Source organism: Podarcis vaucheri, assembly GCF_965113315.1.
Source record: "Podarcis vaucheri genome assembly, chromosome: 16".
Taxonomy (NCBI): Eukaryota; Metazoa; Chordata; class Lepidosauria; order Squamata; family Lacertidae; genus Podarcis; species Podarcis vaucheri.
Window position 1 is genome coordinate 11,871,329 of NC_138754.1, and position 23,616 is coordinate 11,894,944.

The 23,616-nt window shown below is 47.2% G+C and overlaps 4 protein-coding genes across 6 annotated transcripts; 1 reads left to right on the forward strand and 3 right to left on the reverse strand.

Annotated features, from left to right (window-relative positions):
- Nucleotides 1-590: 590 nt before the first annotated feature.
- Nucleotides 591-3,976, reverse strand: DMAC1 (distal membrane arm assembly component 1). The gene is made up of 2 exons (XM_082202679.1): nt 3,740-3,976; nt 591-2,211 (listed from the first exon to the last, which is right to left on the reverse strand). Exons 1-2 carry the CDS (start codon nt 3,936-3,938, stop codon nt 2,147-2,149), a joined length of 264 nt encoding a protein of 87 aa, XP_082058805.1. The 5' UTR covers nt 3,939-3,976; the 3' UTR covers nt 591-2,146.
- A 1,836-nt stretch (nt 3,977-5,812) lies between these two features.
- UQCC3 (ubiquinol-cytochrome c reductase complex assembly factor 3) lies at nt 5,813-6,636 on the reverse strand. Its single transcript, XM_082204407.1, has 2 exons — nt 6,427-6,636; nt 5,813-6,123 (listed from the first exon to the last, which is right to left on the reverse strand). Exons 1-2 carry the CDS (start codon nt 6,544-6,546, stop codon nt 5,986-5,988), a joined length of 258 nt encoding a protein of 85 aa, XP_082060533.1. The 5' UTR covers nt 6,547-6,636; the 3' UTR covers nt 5,813-5,985.
- A 4,400-nt stretch (nt 6,637-11,036) lies between these two features.
- On the forward strand, nt 11,037-19,104 carry LOC309520572 (uncharacterized protein). Of its 3 annotated transcripts, none has more exons than XM_082202529.1 (3): nt 11,037-11,166; nt 15,601-15,859; nt 17,784-18,681. In XM_082202529.1, exons 2-3 carry the CDS (start codon nt 15,671-15,673, stop codon nt 18,369-18,371), a joined length of 777 nt encoding a protein of 258 aa, XP_082058655.1. In that variant the 5' UTR covers nt 11,037-11,166; nt 15,601-15,670; the 3' UTR covers nt 18,372-18,681. The 3 variants fall into 3 exon arrangements, with proteins under 3 accessions (XP_082058655.1, XP_082058654.1, XP_082058656.1); XM_082202530.1 differs by lacking the exon at nt 11,037-11,166 and adding an exon at nt 18,822-19,104 and having other exon boundaries at nt 14,318-15,859; nt 17,784-18,198; XM_082202528.1 differs by lacking the exon at nt 11,037-11,166 and having other exon boundaries at nt 14,262-15,859.
- Nucleotides 19,105-20,496: 1,392 nt separating this feature from the next.
- Nucleotides 20,497-23,414, reverse strand: CSKMT (citrate synthase lysine methyltransferase). Its single transcript, XM_082202556.1, has 2 exons — nt 23,277-23,414; nt 20,497-21,452 (listed from the first exon to the last, which is right to left on the reverse strand). The coding sequence occupies exons 1-2, from the start codon at nt 23,377-23,379 to the stop codon at nt 20,785-20,787; spliced, it is 771 nt and encodes a 256-aa protein (XP_082058682.1). The 5' UTR covers nt 23,380-23,414; the 3' UTR covers nt 20,497-20,784.
- Nucleotides 23,415-23,616: the final 202 nt, after the last annotated feature.

Genomic DNA, 23,616 nt, shown 5'->3' on the forward strand with positions numbered 1-23,616 from the left:
CTTGTTTCTTGCAAGAATTCTTTTATCCCATTTGCTAAGTGGTAGGGCACTTGGGAGTCATCTAGTTGGCACTGGGAGGGCAGTGCCTGGGGCTCTCATCCAGGAAAAGGCTGCTTTCCTGCTGCCTTATCTCTCTACTCCGGGGCAAAGGTAAAGGGACCCCTGACTGTTAGGTCCAGTTGCAAACAACTCTGGGGTTGCGGAGCTCATCTCGCTTTATTGGCCGAGGGAGCCGGCGTACAGCTTCTGGGTCATGTGGCCAGCATGACAAAGCCGCTTCTGGCAACAGAGCAGCGCACGGAAACACCGTTTACCTTCCTGCCTGAGTGGTACCTATTTATCTACTTGCACTTTGACGTGCTTTCGAACTGCTAGGTTGGCAGAAGCAGGGACCGAGCAACGGGAGCTCACCCCATCGAGGGGATTTGAACCACCGACCTTCTGATCGGCAAGTCCTAGGCTCTGGTTTAACCCACAGTGCCACCCACGTCCCTTCTACTCCAGGGACTTTGATGTATTTAATAGGGTTTAAAAAAAACAACACCTGAACTTCTAAAAAGAAAGAAAAATGCAGACAATGCAAACCAAATCATAACAAAGACAACGTGTTCTGTGGGTACAAGCAAAGGGAGAAAAGCTGGTGTTTCAGACCAACCCAGCGCTCAGAATAGATCTGTACAAAGAATCCAGATATCAGAGAATTTCCTGGTCACCTCATATGCTGCCAGTTGAGTCATAGCTTCTGTCCTCTGTAGGGGTGGTGAGAATGTTACCTTCCTGTATTAGAGTGTTAGACATTTAGCCACCCTGAGTGCCCTTAGAAGGCATTTACATAGTCGCTATGTCAGTTTCCAGAAGACTTGTACATAATTCAAGAGAACATCCATAAATCTCAAGGTGCTGAAAACCGTATTTATGCCGCTGATGACCTCTGGCCAAAAGGGTGTGACTTCATGTATTCATGAATGAAGTTTCTACCACGCTCTTCCCTCTCAAGCAATTACAAATGTAGTAAAGAACATACTTTGAAATACCTTCATCATTTGTCAGCTTTTAGGCACCAGGTTAAGGCAATTTTATTTACCAGGCCTTTGGTAGTTAAATTAGCCTCTACAATGGTGTTCATATTTTTGTACGGTCAGATTAGCATTTTAGGAATTTTGTGTTGTACATCATTTTAAAATTTTCTGGTTTTTATATTATTTTGTTCAGTTGCTTTGAGACTTCCTGCATAAAGCAACTAACAGATGTAATGAATAGCAATAATTTTAAAACATTAACATCTGAAAGCTTTTTAAAAAACCAGCCCCCTGCCCTTGCATAAAGTTTCTAGAAACTACATATCAGATATCAAAAGACCTGGTGAAGAGGACTGTTTTTAAATTCCACCTGATTGTTCATAATGAGGAAGACAGGTGCCTCTCAACTGGGGGGGGGGGGGTGTTACACAAATGAGGAGCCACCACTGAGAAGGCCATGCTGCTTATGGGGGTCACTGCCAATTGGACAAATCTTCCATCAGGGTCCTGGATGGTTGGTATTTGAGCTGCTCTTTTAGATAAGTCATGTTGTGCAATTGTAGTAATTGGTGTCCCTTGCAACTGCAGCAGCCTCTTTTAACGGCACTCAACAATTTCTGAATTAGTTTTGCATCCTTTTAAATCCCCTATTGAAGCCAGTGGTCCTTCCTGACCGCTTTCACAAACTGTGTTGTGGGAGGGAGCAAGGAACCTCTTCTTTCCACTTCTCTTTGCATGCTGCTGCAATTAAGATTAAAAACAGGGAGGGGGACCCCTAAGTGAAACTATAGCCCTTGATGTGGAAACAGCTTGATTTAATTAAAACAAATCCAGTTAAATATTTACATAGAATACATGGTGCTTAGGGTTGGGTTTTTTAATGCAGGAGGAAGCAGCTATGACATACATCACAGCTTCTACTGACAATCTCCGTCATAAGGAAAGCATGATATGCTAAAGTCTCTGCAGAGGGTGCACGGTGCCTTCTTGGCATATAAACCAGCTTGCCACGGACATCGCAAACAAATCCAGGGTATTTCCCTCCATTAGTCTTTTATTGGCTACGGTTTGAACTCCTGCCATATCCGGAAAAAGATGATGGGCATCCAGTAATGGGGTATTGCTATTCACTCATCTTTCTTGTAGCTTCCAACTGGGTTTATCAACACAGTAACACCCCAACAGAGGAGACCTGGAAGGGAGAAAAAGAAAAGCATGTGAGGGGTGTGGCCTGAGGAAGAGTTCCAAGGGCCAGATAGAGGGGCCCATTTGGCCCCGTGGTCCTGAGGATTCCCACTCTTGATCTTAAGTCAGCCAAGGATGTATGCCACAAACAGCAGCAAGAAACAAAGGGTGCCAGTGGCAGAGCTGACTTTGAGACAGACATTGCCAATACCCTGCAAGACGAGGGAAGAAAAATGATTGCTAGTCTATCTGATTTACGGGCTGATTTCCTGCTCCACATATGTTGAATGATTTGTACTATAACTAGGAGAGATATTAGCACTCCCACTGAACCAACTTTCCCAAGTACAGTTTGGGGGGGGTCACCCTAGAAAATAAGCATAGATCTCAGCATAGATCAACCTCTGAACAAGAAATGGGCCTCAGCAATCAGAGCAGTGGAAGATAAAAGTAATGACAATGGTTATTCACCATGACAACAGAGCCTCCATGGTCAACAGCGGTCTACCCACTGAGGGCCAGGTGCTGGAAGCAAACAGGGTGGGAGGGGGATGACTGCCCTGAAACCCTGCTGAAGAGCTAATAAAACACCTGGCCGTAAAGAAGTCGCTGGCCTAGACAGGGATCTGATTACTGAGGCCCATGATCACAGAAGGTCCCAGGGGCTGAATCCCCCAAAGGCATCCCCAGAAAGGGCTTCCTATGCTCCCGTTTGAAAATAGTGCCTTCAGTTCACAACCATGAGGACTAGAAACTTAACTTTTCCAAGAAGCAGAGGCAGTTGGTGCCCCCCAGGACTGGCAAGGTAAGGTCTGAAATCCACACCAACTGGCTCAGAAAGGCAGACCTAGGTAGCTATATGCTCAGAGGCAACATCACCCAAATGTCAGTCTCCCAGTCGGTCCTGGCACTGAGCCCAGGGCCAGATTTATGTATATGCTAAACAAGCTATAGCTCAGGTCCCCAGTCACTTGGAGGCCCCCCAAAAAATTAAAAGAAAAAAACTGGATGTACATTTCTAAAATATAAGGTAAAAAACAAATAAAATAAAACCCACATACAGCAACAGTGTTTTGTTTTGTGTTGTGTAGGCTCCTATGATGTAAGTAATGGGCCCCGCCTGCTGGCCTGCTCCCTAAAATATCACTGGTTTGCTCATTTCTATATAGGGTGCCTACATTCTGCATGGACTGGTTGCAGGGCAACATGTAGCATGCAGCTGCAGACTGCAGTGTAGAACAGTTGAATGTAAGTCAAGCTGTTGTACCTGCTATCTAATATTAAAGAGTGCTTGCAGACTGATGATCAGGCAGCACAGACTAAGGGTATGAGCATATATTCAACACACAAAAACAGCGACAATTTGTTGTTGACAAAGGACAGCTGGACACATAAAGGGTCCCATTACCTTCAGTAGCTTAGGGCCTCATCAAGCCTAAATCCGGCCCTGGTGAGCCGCAGCTCAGCCTGGAGCCGCCGCCCCCCCCCCCGCCCCCAGAATTGGGCTCCCGCCCCTCTCTGCGCCCCCCACTTACAGACGGCGAAGGTCATCTGGGCGATGTTGCCCATGCTGGGGGGGATCCTGTGGCTCATAATCCGGAGGGGCCCCGAATAGACGAACAAGGAGGAGGCGATCAGTGCCCCCCCGCTCAGGGCGCGGCAGCTGAAGCAGGACCAGAAAAAGGACCGTTTCTGCTCCGGTGAGGAAGCGGCGCGCTCGACGCTGGAAGACATGTCTCGGCTTTCCTGCGGGGCAGGAAGATGGCGGCGCCCAGGACACCACGCCGGAAGCGGCTTGCGCCCAGAAGCCGCTCTGCTTCCTGTCCCTCGTCTCGGTGGAAGCAGAAAGGGCGGCGTGCACTGCAATGGGTGTCCGGCATGCCAACAACTCCCCCATCGATTGGTTCCCCCATCGATTTGGATTGTCATGCTGGCTCCCGTCAGCGTTTGCAGGTGAAGACAAATCTCAAGAGGAGAGGAAGGGGGAATTTCCTCCCTCCAGGAGATATTAGTTAGGGGACATCAAGCTGATTACGTCCAGTTTTTGTCCACTTCTCCATCTGTATAAAAGCCAGCTTTCCAATATTCTTCAGTGGAAGAATAGAACTGAGGACAAGCCTTTTGCAAGGGAAAGGGGCTTATACAGGCTGTGCCGATAGGAGCAGGTTTGATTCTGACGGGTGGGCTTCACAGAGAGCAGGTTTAGACCATGCTTAGGCAGACCTGCTAGGGCAAATCATAGAGTAGGAAAACTCCAAGGGTCATCTAGTTCAACCCTCTTGCAATGCAGGAATCTCAGCAAGAGGGCCCCCATTCAATGTGAAACCATACGGGGGGGGGCTTCCCTGTCAATGTGTCATCCCACAGCTAGCCGTCACTTGCCTGCCTTCTGATATGCAACCAGTCCAGGAGTTAGCCCTGCCTGTCAGATTCCTACTCCTTTGTGTCAGTAAAACAGTAAAAAATTCTTGTAAAACTCAACCAGGAGGAAGATGGGGACAGTACAGTGGTACCTCGGGTTAAGTACTTAATTCGTTCCGGAGATCCGCACTTAACCTGAAACTGTTCTTAACCTGAAGCACCACTTTAGCTAATGGGGCCTCCTGCTGCTGCCGCGCCGTGGGAGCACGATTTCTGTTCTCATCCTGAAGCAAAGTTCTTAACCTGAAGCACTATTTCTGGGTTAGTGGAGTCTGTAACCTGAAGCGTATGTAACCCAAGGTGCCACTGTACTAGAATTAGATGGTTCCTGCTTCTGTTGGGCTCCCTGCCTTCTGCCCAAGCAGTTCCAAGGGGCACCAGCCACCACAGACTGCACCCAAATGGTCTTCATAAGGTTTCTCATTTTTTTCCAACCATGCCAATGAATAGCTGTCATTCAGTCTAATGGGGAAACATTTAAGTCAGGGATGAGGAACCTGTTTCTCCAGGTGATGACAAACTCAAACTTCCATCAGCCCTGATTAGCATACTGAAAGAACCATGGATTATGGGAGTACAACAACTTTTAGCAGCACACAGGTTCCCTAAGTACTGTTCATGGCAATGTCACTGCTGTGAGGGTCCAACTTACCATTCCATGCCTGGCCTGAACCTCAAGCGATAAGAGGTCATGGAAGACAGGGGTAAGGAAGCTTTCTTTCTGTACAAGAGGACCATGTTTCGTTCTGGGCAACCTTCTGAGCACCACATACCAGTGGTAGGCAAAGCCAAAGGCAAAAGTAGGCACGGCAATGAATGTTACCTTGGTACAGTGGTCTAGTTTCTACACAATTACCTCTGTACCCTCCAGCCAGGCAAACAAGACACAGGATCAGAATCCAAGGCTGCATTCCAGCCAGGCAAACACTTTTGGGGCACAAAGCAGGTGAGAGGTGCTACTTGAAGAAAGTTCTGAGAATCAGATAGGGAGGCCTGAAGGTCTGCATTCGGCCCCTGGGGCTGAGGTATCCTGCTGTGGCTGGAAAGTGTATGTTGTCATTGTACAGACAACTTGGCAAAATATAAGCCCTCTCTCTCTCTACACACGTATTACTTTCATAACTACAAACTTCTTTTTTGTTGTTGCTAGTTTACAACAAACCCTTAAATAAGTACAGATGTCACTGTGATGTACAAAGGAAATTTTATCGCTCAATGTTTACACCAAAGCAAGCCTTACAGCAAGAAGAAAAAAACGGAAGAGTCTCTCCATTGAAGAGACAGTAAAGTCCTCCTAGATTCAGCTTCTGCAAAGTTCTCAGTTTAGAACAGAGTCCAGCCAACACAGACTCTTTTTGCTTCACTGTTCTTTTTTCCAGGGCCACGGCTTGTGAGCCACATTCTCATCGGTCTTCGATGCCTCTTTCAGGATCTCCATTACCATGGCGTTATGTTTTTGCCGCTCAGTCAACACCTGTGGAGTAGCATCAGCAAACTCCTGGGGAAAGAAATAAAGACATTTAGAAAATCCAGGAGAGGTGCCTTCAAGGGTGAAGTCAAACCGCTGGAGAGCTGCAGCTACGGCTATAGAGACAGACACGGGAGGACTACATGTGCCCATTGGGGCCAGTATCCTCTACTCTGACTGGCAGCAGCTCTCTCAGGATCTCTGGGGTCCCTTTCTCGTCAGCTGCTACCTTTAGCCGGAAACGCCACGTTCTGAGCCCGGGGCTCCCCGCAAGTGCACCCTGGCTTCCTCTGACCTCCATCTCAAACCCCGGAGACTGGAGCTTTCGCCCACCTTCGCCATCTCCTTTCTGCGCGCTTCGTCCGGCGCGACCACGGCCCAAAGCACAAGCCCTGCGCCCGTGAACCCCGCCACGAACAAGATCCCCTTTGCTACGCGGTAGGCAGTCTCCATGGAAGCAAACGACACCCCACCGCTCCTAAAACACTCCCCAAAAGACAAGCGGGAAGAACCAGCCTCCCTGGAAGGGCGCGGGGAAGAAAAAAGATGGCGCACCACCTAGAGAGCAGAGATGTGTCTGGGCTAGAGTGTCCCGGCCGCAACCTAGAGATAAGAAAAGGAGAGAGTGATGGAGATGTTAAAGAAGCGCCAAAACGGGAACGGAGTCTTGCTCTTTCGAACTCGAGTCTTCATTTGTGTTAGAAGAATTATTTCGGATTTGGTTTTTAAAATTGGTTTAAAAAAATTGCCCTGAAAAGGCCGTAGCTCGGTGGCAGAGCATCTGCGTTGCAATGCCCAAGGTTCAGGCCCCAATGGCGTCTATGGAAGAAGCTCCTTGCCTGAAACCTTGGAGAGCCGCTGCCAGTCAGTGTAGGCAGTATTGAGCTAGAAGGGCCGGTAGATGTGACGGGTTTCTTTCCCCCCGGAAAAATAAAGCACAAGGGGGGGGGGAATCCCACCTCACATCACTGGTAAAAAGATGCCAAAGGGATGATTTTATAGTGCGTTGGAAACCGTATACAGCTCACAGCTTCCTCCCGCAAAGGATCTTAATCTCTCATAATGACCAAAGAGCAGAATGAGATTATCCTCGTATTCATTATTTTATATAATATTTATTGAGTTTTCCAATTTAACGATCCAACAAAAACCACATTAAATACATTCCAAATTATAATACAACCAAGAAGACCAAATTTTATGCCAAATTATATATCTTTGGGTGACTTCCCATGCTCTGAAGTTCATATTCATTATTTTAGGAATGAGTAATTAACAATAGAAATAAGTAGAGTGCATCTACCTTGAATGCAGCAGATTGCAGGTTCAAGCCACAGAATCTCCAGATCTGAAGCCCCGGAGAACCGCTGCCAGTCAGTCTAGAATCAGAATTGTATAGGGCCCTGAGGGTCATCTAGTCCAACCCCTGCAATACAGGAATCTCAACTAGATCATACATGACAGGTGGGCATTGGATGGACCTCTGCTTTAAAACCTTCGGGGAAGGAGAGTCCACCCGGTCTCGTGGGAGTGTAAGGCACTCCCTATGTTACTTGAATGGGAAGTTGGGTTCTGGCTAATATTAGCTTGCATTCAATTAAATTCTGCATACCCATTGAGATTCATGGACTTCAATTAATCATTTCCATTAATTCCAATGGGTCGACTCTTGAGTAGAGCTACCCCTGGTACAACCTACTGTTTTGGATTTTTGCTGGAAGCATGTTGTATACTCTGAGCAATTGTATTTCCACTTTCAATGCCTTTTCGTTGCCTTACAGAAAACTGTTACACAATAATAATATCGGTAATAGGGTAGTATTAAGCTAGTAATTATTTTAGAATAAATAAGAACATCGGAAGCTGCCTTATACGGAGTCAGACTACTGGGCCATCTAACTTCGTATTGACCAGCAATGCCTTTCCGAGTCTCTTTACACACTATAGCTCTGAAGCACATTCAAAGCAATGTTTCCTTTTGAATAATTTTGGGCATTGTGGTTTGTTCAGGGTTGATGGGAATAGTAAGTCTGTGAGAGGTAAATGACAGTGGCAATCTAGTGGGGCAGTGGTATTCTGAGGGTGTGGCATGCAACATTGGTGTGACAGGAGAGGGTGGCAAGTGTTGTGGGAAGATTCAGGGACAATCAAAGAAACCTTTAAACATTTCAGCGTAGTATAGTATCAAAATAATTATTTTTATTTGCAGAATGTGGATAGATATCTTTTCAAAACGAGAGCAAGAACATCAAGTGACACTGAAGACAATCGTAGCTGTGTTTTTCAACGTATTTATTATCGAATAAAAAATTGGTGTGGCACGAGCACATTTTTATTCCCAAGAAAAAAGTTTGAGAACCATTGTTATAAGGTGGTTTTAGCCTGGAACACTCTGGCATGGAGAGAAAGTTATCTTCTTCACCTCTTCAATTTCTGGGAGATAAGTTGCTTATAAAGGGCCAGGGGTGGGGCCGGTTAAAAACAAAGAAGCAACTGGCAAAATGTGGCAACCCTACACCTCACTATTGGCTTGTCCAGTGAAATGTCACCTTGTGCATTAAAAAACAACAGTATGATATCACAATGTACTTCAGTGTGTCCGCAGTCGGGTAACGTGATTTTGTGGCTATGTACAAATTGAAACATGTGGACATAGGGACATGGGTGGCGCTGTGGGTTAAACCACAGAGCCTAGGACTCGCCGATCAGAAGGTCGGCAGTTCGAATCCCCGCGACAGGGTGAGCTCCCGTAGCTCGGTCCCTGCTCCTGCCAACCTAGCAGGACGAAAACACGTCAAAGTGCAAGTAGAAAAATAGGTACCGCTCTGGCGGGAAGGTAAACGGCGTTTCCATGCGCTGCTCTGGTTCGCCAGAAGCTGCTTAGTCATGCTGGCCACATGACCCGGAAGCTGTACGCTGGCTCCCCCGGCCAATAAAGCAAGATGAGCGCCGCAACCCCAGAGTCGTCCGCGACTGGACCTAATGGTCAGGGGTTCCTTTACCTTTACCTTTACACACTGAAAGGCCCCATCGGTCGCGCTGTGTTTCAAGTCAAATTTCTGCATTCCTGTACACACCAGAGAGGGTAACAGTGTCTTCACCTGATACTGCTTACCTGATTTGTTTCCCCGAAATGGCAAACCCCACCTGCCACAGAATTCTTATTCAAGGAAGACATCTTCTGCACATGTGTTCCATCATCTGCCTGAACAGTACACATCTCAGCTTGCACTTTCAAATCGGGTGGCAGGTGGTTTGTGGGGAAATGTATCAAACAGAAGAATTTCTAAATAAGACTACAGGATACAGATGAATGTGAGGCTTCAAATGCCGGTGTTGGGAGCACATTGGAGCCAGAGTTTATGACAATGTGCACACAGCCAATGATGGGTTCCCTTTTTCCCTTAATTGGATTATCATCAGATCTGGGAAATCCAAATTAATTGGAGGGCAGGGGACTTGACTGAGGATGCTGGGAAACCAGACACAAGTAACTTAATATCCACATTAAATTTATGAGTGGATGAGGCCATATAATCTCAAGAGGATGCTTCACAAAAATGGATCACATGATAAGAGATGTGAGGTTGTTGCCTCGATGAATTGAGGTTGGATAATGCTGTAAAATGTTGATTGCCACTTGAGGGGCAATCCTTCAGGTACCATATTGTTTACCAGCCCCTGCTCCTACGCTGTTAGAAATGTTGGCTTGCATGTGTCAGCAGACTAGCACACTCATCTCCGTGCCGTTTAAATAGAAGCCTTGCCTTGCTGCCTGGGTGGACAACATTCTGATCTGAATATCGTTTTTCATCTCTTGTACCTTCTTCCGCAGTACAGTGGTACCTCGGGTTAAGAACTTAATTTGTTCTGGAGGTACGTTCTTAACCGGCAACTGTTCTTAACCTGAGGTACCACTTTAGCTTATGGGGCTTCCTGCTACCGCCGCCACACAATTTCTGTTCTCATCCTGAAGCAAAGTTCTTAACCCGAGGTACTATTTCTGGTTTAGCGGAGTCTGTAACCTGAAGCGTCTGTAACCTGAAGCGTCTGTAACCTGAGGTACCACTGTAATTTACTGATGCTGCGACTTTATTGTGAGGTTGCCTTTTTTAAATCAATGGATGCCTCCTTCAGCGATGCACATGCATCAGAAAGGTTAGATACAAAAATGTATTATTATTATTAGGTAAAGGTGAAGGTACCCCTGCCCGTACGGGCCAGTCGTGTCCGACTCTGGGGTTGCGTGCTCATCTCGCTTAAGAGGCCGTGAGCCGTCGCCGTCCGAAGACACTTCCGGGTCACGTGGCCAGCATGACTAAGCCTCTTCTGGCGAACCAGAGCAGCACACGGAAACACCGTTTACCTTCCCGCTGTAAAGCGGTCCCTATTTATCTACTTGCACTTAGATGTGCTTTCGAACTGCTAGGTGGGCAGGAACTGGGACCGAACGACGGGAGCTCACCCCGTCACGGGGATTCGAACCGCCGACCATGAGATCGGCAAATCCTAGGCGCTGAGGTTTTACCCACAGCGCCACCCGCGTCCCCATTATTATTATTATTATTTAAAAACCCAGAAGTCTCACTTGAGGGTCAAGCCACTATTAAAAGCAGAGGTGCAGGCCCAGCTGGGTTTGTCCCATCAGTTGGCAACCCACTTACACCTTGATATTTGCGATGAGGCACACACAAAGGACAGGCACCACTACTGTCTGCTTTAAGTAAGGCATTCCCCACCCTTCGCACTAGCCCTGTGACAATCTCTGCCTTGAGCTCATTAGCTGTGCTTTGAGTTTCCATGATCTCAGAGGGCGATTAATATCCAGGGAATAGAGATGGATGGCCAGTGTCCCGGGGTGACCTCACCCCCTGGATCTGGAAGCCCCTCCTTCTCCTCCCCCCCCATGGCTCTGTTATTTTGTCCAGAGCCTGGGGAAGCGAACACACTCTCTGCCCCACCAATTCCACCAGACAAGGAAGAGGATATTTCCCCTTCTGCCGGAAGAAGGTGAGCCCTGGGAATTGGAAGAGGATCCACCCAAGATCCCACAGGACCGATTTCCAGGAAAAGGTGAGAAACTGAAGGGGAGGGGTGGAGAGTTCCTCTTGGTGGATTCCCAACTGAACCTGCCTTGTTTTCAAGGAGTTCCTATAGGAACAGAGGAAGCTGCCTTAGGCTGAGTCAGGCTGTCGGTCCATCTACTTCAGTATTGCCTGCACGGACTGGCAGCAGCTCTTCAGGGTTTCAGAGGGGAATCTCTTCTTCCCAGCCCAACCTGGGCATAGTTGTCAAGCGTCCCTTATTTGGCGGGACAGTCCCTTATCCCAGCGCCATGTCCCGCTGCTGTCCCTTATTGATGATGTCTCTTAAATAAGCTACTGAAGGTAATGGGGCCCTTTCTATGTCCAGCTGTCCTTTGTCAACAACAAATTGTTGCTGTTTTTTGTGTTGGATATATGCTATATGGTAATTTATGGACCTAATAGGTATCTAAAGCCATTTGCACGCAACAAAATATGTAATTGTTGATCCCTTATTTTGACTGCTGATCCCTTATTTTCAAGGCTGCTGGTCCCTTATTTTCAAATCTGTAAGTTGACAGCTATGATCAGGGGCCTTCTGCATGCAAAACAGGGAACCACTGAACCATGGATCCCCCCTCCCAAATAAAGTAAGATTCCATGGTTCCTCATAGTTCTGAAGGCAGAGCTGATTTATTTCATTTTATTAAGTTTATATCCAGGCCCAGGGTGGCAACCAAGAAGTAATAAAACAATTAAGAAATACGGGAGTGGGGGAGCCAGTATAGGTGCAGACTGGGAAAGGCTTCTTCAAAGATGAATGCTTTTAGCAGGTGTTGAAAATAAAATATAGGAACATGTGAAACTCCCTTTTAGCTCAGTCCATCTAACTCAGTTATTATCTACACTGACATATCAACCATAGATAAATAGGTTGAAGGGTCAGTTCTGGCCAGGAATGTGTAACCTCTTTAGTTACACCAGCTACCTGTTAATTCCCAGACCCAATTTCAACATGCTAGTAAATGAGGACTTCAGTATGGTATACTACACATTCTGCAATTGCAACTTTCCCCTCTGTGCCTTGTGCACCAGAAATATTTTTAAGAAAAGTGAAGCTTTTATTCAGGGTAGAGACAAAATATTTGAGGTGGGGAGGAGGAGCTTCACCTCTTTAATTTCTGCATGTCAAGAACATGTTTGTTTCTTTGTTTGCTTGCTTGCTTTTTAGCGCGGCCAAGTTCCCAAACAGCTTCTCTTGAGAGCGCTCACATCCACACTCTCCATTTAAATCACATCTCAACCACTTTGTGCCTTCCCTCTAATAATCTCGGGAGTTGTAGCTTGTTACGGGTGCTGGGAACTATAGCTCTGTGAGGGGTCTCCTCTCAGCACCCCTTCGCAAATGACAGTTCCCAGGATCCTTTGCGGGAAGCCACAACTGCTTAAAGCAGTATAGGAGCGTTTTCAACATGGGGTGAAGATGCGACCTCAGATTCTGACCAGCCCAACTTTGACATTGCTGCAAATCCCTTGGAGTTTAGGGTTGCTTCAGGAGTTGTAAGACTCTGCATTTAATGAGTCTGCCATGCTTCAGAGGAGGATAATATCTCAGTTCCAGGGAGAGAAGGCTCCCCAAGCTGGAATATTTTTGCCACAGTAACACCCTGTTATAAGAAAAAACTGCTCCTTTTTCCCTTATGGGATACCCAAGAGCCCGTAGGTTCTCTGTCAGTAGGAGAAAACAACAAGAGCCCAACCAGAGAATATTGAGAAGCAAAGCAGCCTGATCTCTATTAAACTGCTGCAACAAGGTCCCCCACTCCCCCCCCCACTCCCCCCATGCAGAGAGGGAGGAGAGGAACCCAGAACATTGGTGTGCAAGCTCTTATATAGACTTTTGAAATTGCCCACCCTGTAGCTCAAGACCCCCCCCCCAAAAAAAAATATCATACATACATCACAGAAAGAGGTGGTCCCCAGCAAAAATGTGAGTGTGTTGCTTCTCTCCTGTCTGCCAGGATACCTGATAATGCCTTATTATCTGATTGCCTTTTCTGGGTAGCTTGGCCATTCCTTGGAGATGGTAAATACTTCCTGAATCAGATACTTGCCAGACTGTATTTACAGGGAGGTGTAAGCCCCTACAGTCCAAAGACAATTGGAAAGTTTTTCCCATTTCCTTCCTCCTTGCAGAGAAATATTTGAGGTCAATTTGGGAGAGTCAAAGTGGTTTCAGGATTGCTCTTGTTGTAAACAAAAATCTGCCTTTTCCACCTTGTGGGGTATCCAAGAACCCATATAGAGTCCTTATGTAGGTTCCCTATTGGTAGGAGAAAATAACAGAGGCCAACCAGAGATTATTGAAAAGCAAAGTAGCTAGTAAGCCTGATCTTTATTGATCTGTTGCAACAGGGTCCTCACTCATAACACGCAGGAGGGAGAAGGTGAAGGAATGGGATTCCCAAATCCAAAACTGACTGTGCAGGCATTTTTAAACTGCACCAAAATCCCCATTTCTCCTTAGCTAAAATGCATAAACTTGAGCCGTTGAGCAAATGCAATACAAGAACACAGCTCTCTCCCTTATCAGTTTGACGGCAAGACTGGCCTTGACTTTACCAGTAGAACAGACACAGACATATCTTATGTTCTGACCACAAATGACGGGGAGACCCAAGTCTGGGACTAACGCCAGAGCATGTTTTCGGAAGTAGTGACCTTTTGCTCCAAGATAGGAGTAGGAACAGGAATATCCTTTTATGGTCAGGAGTGCAGGAAGGAAATCCCTTTTATGGTTGAGAGTACCAGAGCAGGAACATATGTGATGTCAACCTGCATACATAGGCTGACGTGGTTGGAAGGAGGGAGAGGGTGCCTGGAGGATATAAATACTGCATGAAACTTGTCATTTCTTTGGACTTGCTGTGGACTAATCATGCAAGTGCCTTCTGCTATCCAGAGAGCAGAATAAACTCTTTCTTTGAACCAACTCGGTGTCATTTTGACTTCCTTCCTCCTGTCCCGGAGCAACGCAGACCCAGTCAGTGAACTCCGATAAGGCTACAAAGGAACCCAGAACAATGGTGTGCAAGCCCTTATATAGACTTTTGAAACTGCCACCCTGTAGATCAAGACCCCCCCCAAACATCATACATACATCACAGAAGGGGTGTAGCTCAAGACCCCCCCCCATATATCATACCTACATCACAGAAAGTGCGGTCTACAGCAGAAATCTGAGTGCTTTGTTTACCTCCTGTCTGCCAGGTTACCTGTTTAATGGGCACTTGATTGGATTGCCTGGGGAGCCTGGCCATTCTTTTGTAATGATAAACACTTAGTTCCTGAGCCAAATGTGCCCTTAAGACAGGATTTGTGAAGGAAAAGACAATGGGGAGGCTTTTCCATTTTCCTTTGACCTTGCAGAGAAAACATTTGGTCAGTTTGGGAATCAAAATGGTTTCAGGTCGGTCTTCCTGTGCTGATCTATGTACGTGCTTGGTTGGTACACTTATGAACATTTAACATATATCTAAGACCTCAAAATTCCTATCACACTCTCCTGTACTATTTCAGACACTATACTTATGCATGTGTGTTTGCCTTGTACATTTATGAACATTTATTCTCTCTCTCTCTCTAAGACCTTAGAATTCCTGTAACAACCCCTTCACGCAGCATGTTCCACGTGGGCCTGCTATTCTCAGAGGGAGGGAGCAAGCTGCCTATGCAGTCAGGGTCACGTCACCACAGACCCTTTGCTCCACATGCAGTGATGGGATATGTGGGCATATCTTATGGCTGAAGGATTATCTGGCCACGAGGACAAAGCGCTTTAGCGCTTCCGTGAGATCCCAGGCCAGAGTCAGGGCACTCAGACCCTAATCCTTCTTAAGCGGCCGCACCCTGAGCTCTCCGCTATCAGAGAGGGACACGATTCTGAGGCCGCACGCACACCACACATTCAAAGCAAAACATGAAACAATCATGGCTTCCCCCTCAAAAAAAAAAGGGGGGGGAGCCATTGTTTGTTATTACAGACCCTCCAAGTGTCCCTGTTTTCCAGGGACAGTTGTGGATTTTCAGAAGCCATTCTGGTTTCTGATTTGATCTCAGAATGTGCTGCTTTTCCTTCAGACATCCCTATTTTTTATCAGATTAATGTTGGAGGGTATGTGTTAAGGTTGCTGAAAGTTGCTCAGAGACCTCTCTCTTCCTCCCACAGAACTACAAGTTCCCCGTGAAAAGATATTGATTGTTATACCTCTTTGGGAACTGTAGTTCTGTGAGGGGTTTCCCAACATCTCTCTGCACCCTTGACAAAGTACTGCTGCCATAGTTCTTGTCGTATTAAAAGAGTTTCAAATGCTTGTAAAACTGTTGGTTCTGATGACACAAGATTAGGCTGTGGTGACTACGTCCCCTCAGATCTTGTTTTGCTTTCATGTGTATTCATTATTATTATTTTTGTGATGGATAGGGACCTCAAAAGCTGGAAGGGGCCTGAGTCTCTCTGGATCTCTCTCAAAAGCCTGCTCCCAGATGCAGTCATGACTGAAATGATGAGGGGATGTGAGGGCCCTGACACCCAGGGCGAAACGTGTGCTGCGTGCCAGATGTCTATGGGAGGTCTGGATCCTGCCATGAGTGGTGAGCCTGGTCCGAACACTGATCAGGAGATGCAGTGGATCTCAGCCAGGGAGGACAGTTCCCACCGAGAGCCTTGTTTGAACACCCAGGTAAGACGGGAACGCTCTTTCGAGCTGCTGTCCACCTCCATCTTCAGATAATATAATTCCCTCCTATGCAAGTTGAGGAACTTCCCTTATCCTTCTCATCCAGTGTGTAAAGCATGAATCAGAAAGCCAGTGAATGTCCTCAATGATGTTCCCTGTTCACTAGGGTCTTGGCAACTGGGACATTCAAATGCAAGCTTTGCAGGAGTTGAACTGCTAGCTCAAAGCAGTCTCTCTGTGTGGGCTCAGCTGCTTTGTCTACTGCAATTGGAGTCTCCCCCCCCAAACAAGTTTTAGTTATCAGAAGAGTTTTATTTACCAGAAAAGGAAATGGCAAACTGAAGATGACGTGAGCAACATAAACCTTATCACAATTTACTAACTGCAGCATTGTAAAGTTGGAGGTCAGCTAAGTTGCAGCTGGCATAGCCGATGGTCAGGGATGATGGGAGTTGGAGTCCAGTGAGGTTTTCGGACTCCAACTCCCATTGGCCCCTTGCCAGCATGTCCAATGGCCAGAGATGAAGGGAGTTGTAGTCCAACAACATCTAGAGGGCTACAGATTCCCCACAGGTGAGCTAGAGCAGCCCAGCAGGTGGTTGTCTGGCTTCCCCTGGAGGGAGAACCCACCCATTCCTCTAGGGCAGGGGGGTCAGCAAACTTTTTCAGCAGGGGGCCGGTCTACTGTCCCTCAGACCTTGTGGGGGGCTGGACTATATTTTTTGCGGGGGTGGGGGGATGAACGAATTCCTATGCCCCACAAATAACCCAGAGATGCCACCGCATCTCACCACACATTCTACTCATGTAAAAACACGCTGATTCCCGGACCGTCCGTGCTGGATTGAGAAGGTGATTGGGCAGGCCCCAGCCGCTGGGCCTTAGTTTGCCTACCCCTGCACTATCAAACTTGCTCTGACCATTGTGATAGGAATTTTATGGTCTTAGATATATGGTAATGTTCATAACTGCACATACATAGATCAACACAGGAAAGCCAACCTGGAACCATTTTGATTCCTAAACTGACCAAATCCTTTCTCTGCAAGGTTAAACTGGAAAAGCCTCCCCATTGTCTCTTTCCTCACAAATCCTGTATCAAGGATATGTCTGTTTGAATAAGGTGTGAGCCTGTGACCTGGCCCAGGAAATAAGTATTTTACCACTACAAAAGAATGGCCAGGCTCCCCAGGCAATCCAATCAAGTAACTTGCCAGACAGGAGATAAACAAGGACAAGAGAAAAACAACATTTAAATTTCTGTGATGTAGGTGGGATGTATCTGAGGGGTGGTCTTAGGTTACACCCCTTCTGTGATGTATGCATAATGTTTCTGGGGGTGGTCTTGATCTAGAGGATGGGAATTTCAAAAGTCTTTATAAGCCCTTGCACAGCAATTTTGGGGGTCCTCTTCCTCTCCTGCGTGTGAGGGGAGCACCCTGTTGCAACAGATCAATAAAGATCAGGCTTACTAGCTGCTTTGCTTCTCAATATTCTCTGGTTGGCCTCTGTTATTTTCTCCTACCAATAGGGAACCTATGTAAGGACTCTATATGGGCTCTTGGATACCCCATAAGGGAAAAGGGCATATTTTTATTTACAACACCATCAATAAGCTGCTTGAAATCTAACACACACACCCCGTAACTTGTAAAGCCCACCGTGGCTGCATGCACACCACACATTTAAAGCATGTGACTTCCCCCAAAGAATTCTGGGAGCTGCAGTTTTGCCCCTATTATTCCCCGCACCCTTGTCGAACTACAGTTCCCAGGATTCTTAGGGGGGAAATCCTGCGCTTTAATTAAACACAGGGTGCCCAGCACCAGCCTCTCTCTAAGTCCTGAATTCAAACAATCGTCAGCGTGTGAAAAGGCCTTCCGTTCTTTGATTTGGGTCAAAACTTCTTCTGCACTTCTCTCTCCAGCTCTTCCTAAGCCCTCCCCAGGGCCTGGGGGCAGATCCCTTCCGCGGCTCCCCCTCGGAGTCGTGCGGCGACCTCCCTGGCGAGACCTATGAGGAGATGTCCAGGGACCCCCTTGAGCTGCCCTGCGAGGAGATGTGCATCCGGCCAGCCCCTTGCGGGGGCCAGTGCGCGAAATCGCCATGTGAGGAACTGTGTGAGAGCGTCTTCAAGGGGCCAGCCTCCCGGAGGCTGTACGAAGAGGAGCGTTATGTGGAGACGTGGTCCGGGAAGGCTCGCCTGCCCTCCATTGTAGTGGAACCCATCGAAGGGGGCGATGTGGAAAGCGGGGAGCTGCGGTGGCCCCCCGACTTCACGTTGCTGGAGGAGGCGGAGCAAGACGAGCTCTTTGCTGACGGCGAGGAGGACTTGGAGGCAGGTGAGTGTCCTACTAGTGCCTACCCCCCAAATCTCAACTTGATCTTCGGGTGGGGCTTTTTTCAGCCAGAACTTGCTGGAACTCAGTTCTGGCACCTCTCAGGTGGGCGCCATTACAGTGGTACCTCGGGTTACATACGCTTCAGGTTACAGACTCCGCTAACCCAGAAATAGTACCTTGGGTTAAGAACTTTGCTTCAGGATGAGAACAGAAATTGTGCTCCGGCGGCATGGCAGTAGCAGGAGGCCCCATTAGCTAATGTGGTGCTTCAGGTTAAGAACAGTTTCAGGTTAAGAACGGACCTCCAGAACAAATTAAGTACTTAAGCGGAAGAACCACTGTAGTGTTATTTTTGTTGTTTTGGTTTAATTATTTACTTATGTTTTAGCTTGCATTTCATTCTTGTGAACTGCCCTCAGATCTTTTGATGAAAGGTGGCATAATAATAATAATAATAATAATAATAATGTTCATGGTGAGTTCTGGCACCTCTTTTTCTAGAAAAACAGCACCCTAGTATGCCACACTTTACTGAGTGAATACGGCCCAGAATCCTTTGCAAGAGATTTTCAGGTTATCCAGGTCCCCCTGTAACCTCCTCCCCTCTCTTCTTGTTTTCCAAGGATTGTCGTCTTTCGACAGCGACGTGGAGGAGGTGCTTCTGTAACGTTCTGACCAATGTTTCCCTGGGACGGATGGACAGAAACAGTACCTTCCCAACGTCACCCACGTCTAATCACGACTTGGCAACGTCTTGGAAAGGGACTCTGGGGCATCGCCTTGGAAAGAAGCAAAAGTAGCATCTCGCTGTTTCGTTTCAAGGTGTCTCTCAGAGGGGTAGCAGATGTCAGGAGCTCGTCCTACACTCGAGTAGGACCCTGGCAGAGACACATGCCCGACTGGCATGTTCTCTCCCTCCTGGTCGATCGTTCAGGAGCTTCAGAAGCTTTCTTCAGCCCGAACATCACAGCGACCGATGCCAACAGACATCGGCACACTTAGGGATCCGCAGAGTCTTTGCAGCTTGCGTTACAGACCTCAGCAACTCAGCATTTGGGTTAATCTACTTTATTTACATATAAACACACGTGGAGCACTGCAACACGGCTCCCCCCCTCTCTCTCTAGCATCAGACAGCAAAGAGAAAAAGCACAATAGTCCCACTTCGCGGAACACAGTAACACAGACATCCTGTCTCTGTCACTTCCCACTTTCCCAGGCAAAGGGGCCTGAAGACAAACATGGCAATGGTGACTTCAGTGTCATTCTATCAACCGGGATGAGCGTCTGTCAGCGGAGGATTAGGCCTGAAGCTCCTTCCCACAATTCCTACACAGTGCCACCTCCTTTTCCATTTAGCTCTTGGCTTAAACTGGGGCGAGAGAGGCAAGTGTGACTCTCTAGGTCTAGAAATGTGAAGGCTTGGGAGAAAAAAACATGGAATAATAATTTTTTTTAAAGAAACACCCCCCCCCCAGGCCTTCACATCTCAAGCCAAAGTTCTGTCTGGCCCTTGGGATTCTTTCCAGTCGCCTCTGCTCCTCAGACACACCCATTCCCCCCCAGGCCCCCAAAAGGCTGTCTAAAAGAGCACGTGGCCCTCAAATTGAAAGGGGTTCTCCATCCTTGGTTTTTTGCCTGCGGCTAAAGGAGCTGGAAGGAGCAGGTCTGTAGCTTGAGGGTACCTCCTGGATCCAGCCCTGTCACTGAAGCCTCAGATGCTTATTTTGGGCTTCAGCTGGTTCACCAGCTTTTGGACAGAAATGACTTGGCCACTGCATTCCGCACTCTGGTAACGTCCAGCTGGATTACTGCAACACACTGCATGCGGGGCTGCCCTTGAAGATAATTTGGAAACTTCAAATGGTCCAAAATGCAGCAGCCGGGTTAAGGTCTGGAGTTCTCAATTACTTAGGCCCCAAATAACCGGTATCTGAATGGCTGCCTCTCAAGTGTTAGGATTGGCAGAGGGGGCCTGTTGGTAGTTCCACCACCCTCACAAATTTGGGGTGGTAGAGGCCTGGGTGAGGGCGTTCTCCGTGGCAGCCCCTCTATTGTGAAATTTCTCTCTTCAGAGTTGTATATGGCACCTGCATTATGTAATTTTTGTCATATGCTGAAGATTAACCTCTTTGACACCTCAGATATACTGGTATGTATATCTTAGAACCCACCCTATTCTCTCAACTGTCATCTGTTTTAACTTATTTCAAAATAACGTATTTTTAAACTGTTGTAACCCGCCCTGGAACCTGATGGTGAAGGGTGGGTGAGAAATGTAATAAATGAGAATAACTCTCAAACCGGCTCATTGTCATTCCCTTTTGCCATTCCTGTTGTTTTCTGCCTCCAGCGCTTTCTTCCCTGGGTAGGCTTGCTTACACAGAAAAGTTTTTTGCAGACGCCAAAACAAGCACAACAGAGGCACTTGCTTAAGATCAAGTGGCAGGGAGTTCCAGAGAGCAGATGCTGCCACACTACATGATCGATTGCTTGAAGAGCATTAGCTAGCACCCAATTTCTAAACCCCTGCTGGCCTCGAAGGTTTTACTTCACCTCATAGGATACAGTTTTTCGGTCCCTCTTCTATTTGACAGCTCCACTGGTCCCTGAAGAGTCTGGGCTTAGTATGTAAGCATAGTAACAGATGCCACCGATATGCGCAATTTCCTTCACGGTAACTTTCACCACCCCTGCCTGTTCCAAAAACGGCACCCTGGCGTCCGGATCCTCATCGGAAAACTGAAGTAGGTTCCCTGTGGGCCTCAGCACCCTCAGGCACTCTGACACCAACGTCTTGGCTCTGCCCGGGCCCTGGGGGCATCGTAGCAGCGTATCACAGGTCCCCTTGTCGAGTATGAGGTGGAACGATCCCTCCTGAAAGGTGCTGGTCAAGGCAGTGGCATCGGCCAGGTAGCAGTGCAGTTCGGAAAGAGGGTGCCCCGGTGGGGGGCTCTCCCTCGCCAGCTGTTGCAGTGAGTCAATGGCTGGAGGGGAGAAATCCAAACACGAGATGTGAAGTTGCCGGGGCGAGTCTCGAAAGAGCCCCAGACTTAAAGCGGATGTGCCGCAGCCGACGTCTAGTATTTGGGTCCGGCCGGCCGGCGAGCTCTGAAGGAAGGAGAGCAGGAACCCCGAGACATCTTCGTAGGAAAAGAACCAGTCAAAGTGGCCAGGACGCGAAGCTCCTTTTTCCTTAGCGGTGTAGAAGCGGTCCCAGGCGTCACGCTGGTCCATTTGCCGAAGGAGATCATCTGGAAGATGGATGGAGGCAGAATGGGCCGCGTGTCAACTGCGAGGCCACACATTTGCTGGACCTCAGCTCGCCTTGCCTTTCTCTGACCCCACAAAAATTTAAAACTAAACACATGTAACGAACGAAGCTTTGCAGGGTTAAAGAAAGAGGAAAATGGTGCAAAAAGTAATCTACATTAGACACAACAATTTAGAAAGAGTAAAAATTTCGAGGTCTTAGAACGAAGGAAGTCAATATGTGTATATGTACATAATGATTAGAATGACGATATGGTTTTATTTGTAGATTTTTTTGTTTTTCTTGTGTTCTTTTTTCTCTTGTGTTTTTTTCTTGTTTGTACTCTTTTATTTTGGATTCAGTGTTTGTAATTTTTGTTGTAATTTTGCATTGGAAATTTAAAAATAAAAAAATAAAATAAAACTAAACACACAGGGTATTCTCCAGAGCGCAGTCCTAAGCACATTTACTCAGAAGTTAAATCCAAGGTGGTTTACTCCCTTGGCATTAACCAGCCCTTTTTTGTGACTTAGAATCTTAGTTGGAAGGGACCCCAAGGGTCATCTAGTCCAACCCCCTGTCACAAAAGCAGGACATTTATTATTTGATGTATATTCAAATTTATTATTTGATGTACATTCCCTAATTGTGTTTGTTATGTTCTCATTTGTTTTATAATTGGAGAAAATCATCATCATCATCATCATTATCATCATTGCAGGACAAAAATAAACCAGAAGATCTGTGATATAAAAAGTTACAGGATTCAAGCAGAAGGTTGCAGCATTATGCGCCGATTTGGGAAGAAGCAGTGTGGCTGCCCCAGGACTTTTGCAGGCTCAAACTGTATGGAAAGCTGGATTGCATACAATTGCCCCGACACAGTCATGATAATCACAAATCATCATGTGTAAGCATCAGACAGGATGTTGGGAGTGACCCTCAGTGCCTTAAAAGGCGGATTTTGCCCTTCTGTGGGACTCCCTTGGGGTAGCCATTTTCCCAAAGCATAATTCAAAATCAGAGTGGGGGAATCAGAGTGGGGAGGGACCCTGAGGAACATCTAGTCCAATCCTCTATTCCTTCCAATCATGAACACAGGTGTGCAGCAAAAATGGGATCACCAAGAATCAAAAGGAAGAAATCAGCATGCTCAAGGCAAACTGTGAGATTTGCCAGTGCACAAACACCATCAGAGGAGAAGGGAAAAAAATATTGGTTATACTGTATTCTTTTTAAAAAAATATTTTTTTTTGGGGGGGGATGATCACTTATACTTAAATCCTGCTCTTACATGACATGATCTCTCATCCAAGGACTGATGAAGCACAAAACTGCTTAGCTTATTGCACCTGATGCTCTCAGACCAATTGTGTGTGTGTGTGTGTGTGTGTGTGTGTGTGTGTGTACACACACGTAAAAAATGCAGACAAACAGCATAAGGCTCTTTACATAGCAAAGCATTCCTGTTTGGGGTGCCCTCGGTCTGTGGTTGTGTATACATTTAAAGCCCTCACCTTCCCTCAAAGAACCCTGGGAAACTACAGCTTACCCCTCACACCGCTACAATTCCCGGCACCCCTTTAACAAACTACAGCTCCCAGAAATCTTTGAGGAGCACATGCGCTTCAGATGTATGGCGCCTTTGCATTCATTTGAACAGGCAGCACCACCTAATAAATCTCCAAATCCAGAGCCCAGCCGCCGCCTAAGCTTTGATGCAAGCAGATCAGGATGAATGCTTGGAAGGAGCCTTTTTGCAAACCTCAATTGTGCAAAAGCTCCCCTGCCCTCCCTTTTTCTCCTTGGCGTGAGAGGCACCCACCTGACCAAGAGGAAGAGGAAGAGGCAGAAGAAAGCGAGGAGCGCACCAGCGTCCTGAAAACACCCCGAGGACCTTTCAGCCAGCTTGCTGCTGCTGCTGCCATCTTCAGTGGGGCGGGAGGAAGGGGGAAGGAGGAGCTAAGGAGATCTCTAGACTAGAGCACAAGGAGGAAGTGGCCCATCTCTGCAAAGCCGCATCTGCAGCCCCAGCAGCAGCAAGAGACAAGCGGCATCTGGGTCAACTGCAAAGCAGATCCAACTTTTGCTACCGTTTCCCCGATGTGTTTCGTTACAGCTCTGCCCACGTGGGAGGATGTTGACTAATGCTTGGAGGGAGCACG

Excerpts from the sequence above, each read along its gene's own strand:
- CSKMT (XM_082202556.1), bottom strand. The coding sequence starts at position 23,379 with ATGGCAGCAGCAGCAGCAAGCTGGCTGAAAGGTCCTCGGGGTGTTTTC. Across the intron at positions 21,453-23,276 it reads TTCCTCTTCCTCTTGGTCAG|ATGATCTCCTTCGGCAAATG; the intron begins GTGGGTGCCTCT and ends TCCATCTTCCAG.
- LOC309520572 (XM_082202528.1), top strand. The coding sequence starts at position 15,593 with ATGGATAGGGACCTCAAAAGCTGGAAGGGGCCTGAGTCTCTCTGGATC. Across the intron at positions 15,860-17,783 it reads AGCCTTGTTTGAACACCCAG|CTCTTCCTAAGCCCTCCCCA; the intron begins GTAAGACGGGAA and ends TTCTCTCTCCAG.
- DMAC1 (XM_082202679.1), bottom strand. The coding sequence starts at position 3,938 with ATGTCTTCCAGCGTCGAGCGCGCCGCTTCCTCACCGGAGCAGAAACGG. Across the intron at positions 2,212-3,739 it reads CCAGATGACCTTCGCCGTCT|GTCTCCTCTGTTGGGGTGTT; the intron begins GTAAGTGGGGGG and ends TCTCCCTTCCAG.
- UQCC3 (XM_082204407.1), bottom strand. The coding sequence starts at position 6,546 with ATGGAGACTGCCTACCGCGTAGCAAAGGGGATCTTGTTCGTGGCGGGG. Across the intron at positions 6,124-6,426 it reads GCAGAAAGGAGATGGCGAAG|GAGTTTGCTGATGCTACTCC; the intron begins GTGGGCGAAAGC and ends TTCTTTCCCCAG.